Below are 2,324 nucleotides of genomic sequence, written 5' to 3'. Positions count from 1 at the left end.
CATTACACCCTCCACATCTTATGCTGCATCTACATCAGACCATTACACCCTCCCCATCTTATGCTGCATCTACATCAGACCATTACACCCTCCACATCTTATGCTGCATCTACATCAGACCATTACACCCTCCACATCTTATGCTGCATCTACATCAGACCATTACACCCTCCACATCTTATGCTGCAGCTACATCAGACCATTACAATATTGGCAGCTGTACCTTTCCTCACTCCAATAGGCTGCTCAGCATTGTGACGCGTATCCCACAAAGCTAGAAAGGATAGCTGGTGGCAAGGGTGGGTGATAGAGTCGCCCCATTTTTCATTTTATTGACTCCATGTAAATCAGTTTTTTATTTGCCTTTTGTTACTAAACAAATGAGAATTGGCACAGATAGTATCATTACCGCTTCTTCCATCTTTCCTCTCTTCTCCTTGTGGGACAATTGTTTTACCATAAATTGTAATAAAATGACATTTAGCATAAACTATACGAGGACATTTATCTTTGTCAGTATTTGTGTAAAGCAGGAACAGCACCATTTACATACAGCTACTGAAGGCCATCCTTTACCCTGTAAATCTATATGTCCTAGTTTTGCATGCAGGCAAATTAGGGCCAATATTACAAGGTCAGGAAATAGCAAGACGCTGTCTTCTACACAGAGCAAGCAACTGGACGAGATACATCTACAGGTGTCACTGAGTTGTATCTGACATTATTTCCCAAGGTACATACATACCGGACATTATAGACGGCTAGATATCTCCTGGGATGGATAACCCTACTATAGAGGCATTGCTGGCTGTATTAGCACTTGAGGCTGTTACTGGATTATTCCCCAATTTCTTTATAATATTCTCACTCACTGGCTGCAGGAGGAACAATATCACCACCAGCAACATCATCCTGATCTCTCTGTGCATTTCTAATGTATTATATACAATAATAATGTCTGCAAACCTTCTAATGAACTTAATGTGGCCACAGCTGTTTACTCTAATTTATGTTTGTCGCATTATCGATTACTCAACCTTGTACATCATTACCTCCAGCTCATGGCTCACGGCCAGCCTGAGCTTCTTCTATTTGGTAAAAATCGTAGATGTCCGGTCCGGCGTTCTGGCATGGGCGAGGAAGAACATTGGTACAGTTGTCACAGGGATGATTCTAACAGCAGAAGTTTTGTCTCTTTGTGGAAGCTTTTTATCACTTCTTATTGTCCCCCAACAACCAACACAGCGGAATTCATCTATAACCATAGTAAATGGAACCTCATCATCCAATCTCAGTGTAATGAACATTGTCCTAATTCTCACCTCTCTGCCCGTCCTTGTTGCAGTAGCAGCCACAGCCAGCAGCACTGGGTACCTCAAGATGTACGACCGGCAGGTGAAGCGGAACATGGGAGAATCTGCCAACACGAATAAGAAAGATTACACGCGTGCTGTGTACACCATGGTGTATCTCATTGTTTTCTATATATTTATAATTATTGTTTTGGTAACTGTTGGACTGGACACACTTGCTAACAATAGTTGGGGATACTGGATATGTTTGATGATTCTCTTTTCCTTCAGTGCTGTCCAGTCTGCCATCCTAATCCATGGTAATCCTAAACTACAGCAATCCTTAACACGGATGATAATTCCCCTGTGTGTCTGAAATGGATCAAAGTTGTTTTCTCTGCATATATTATACTCACAATTGTTGTTTAGCTATATCTATGAATATATATATATATATATATATATATATATATATATATATATATATATATATATATATATATATATATGTATAGCCCCAATTCCAATCTGACTAGATCATTTAGAATTGGAGCACTGATCTCTTCGTGTGTATTGACCTGGGCGATGGTGATGCACGGTCCCACATGTTGCTATCGCCTGCAGAGATAGACAGTGCTTGCACAAGCTTTCCTGCTAGATCACGGGGTTCTGCCTGTAAACAATAAGCAAAGCCCCGCTCAGCACATATCGCTCAGCACACATCGCAGAGTGCATCGTGGGTGTACCACAATGTGTGCTGAGCGATTGTGCTTAAGCCTGTAGCTCACCCAGAGAGCTGTGTCACCCCACTGTGTGTTTGGGGCTTTAAATGGATGAATCTAGCTAAACAGAACTTACTCACAAATTATGTCATTAGTAAACTCCCTACACTATCTCCAAAGATGTTGGGTGAGATTTAATAGGATGAGAGATTCAGAAAGTGAGAGATTTTGTGAGAAATCTCCAGGTTTTTTTTAAAGCGGCAATCATTTACACTGCAAAACCAGTTTGATTTTGCTGTGTAAATGATTG

The 2,324-nt window shown here is 40.9% G+C and overlaps 1 protein-coding gene across 1 annotated transcript; it reads left to right on the top strand.

Annotated features, from left to right (window-relative positions):
- The first annotated feature begins 777 nt into the window (after positions 1 to 777).
- On the top strand, positions 778 to 1,668 carry LOC146020893 (taste receptor type 2 member 40-like). Its single transcript, XM_083154477.1, has one exon. The coding sequence runs from the start codon at positions 778 to 780 to the stop codon at positions 1,666 to 1,668; it is 891 nt and encodes a 296-aa protein (XP_083010603.1).
- The last annotated feature ends 656 nt before the right edge of the window (positions 1,669 to 2,324 follow it).

This window comes from Crinia signifera, chromosome 7 (genome assembly GCF_055691185.1).
Source record: "Crinia signifera chromosome 7, ASM5569118v1, whole genome shotgun sequence".
Classification (NCBI taxonomy): Eukaryota; Metazoa; Chordata; class Amphibia; order Anura; family Myobatrachidae; genus Crinia; species Crinia signifera.
The sequence above is the reverse complement of the archived record's forward strand: the minus strand, read 5'-3'. Positions and strand labels throughout refer to the sequence as shown.

Coding starts and splice junctions, on each gene's coding strand:
- LOC146020893 (XM_083154477.1), top strand. CDS start 778: ATGGATAACCCTACTATAGAGGCATTGCTGGCTGTATTAGCACTTGAG.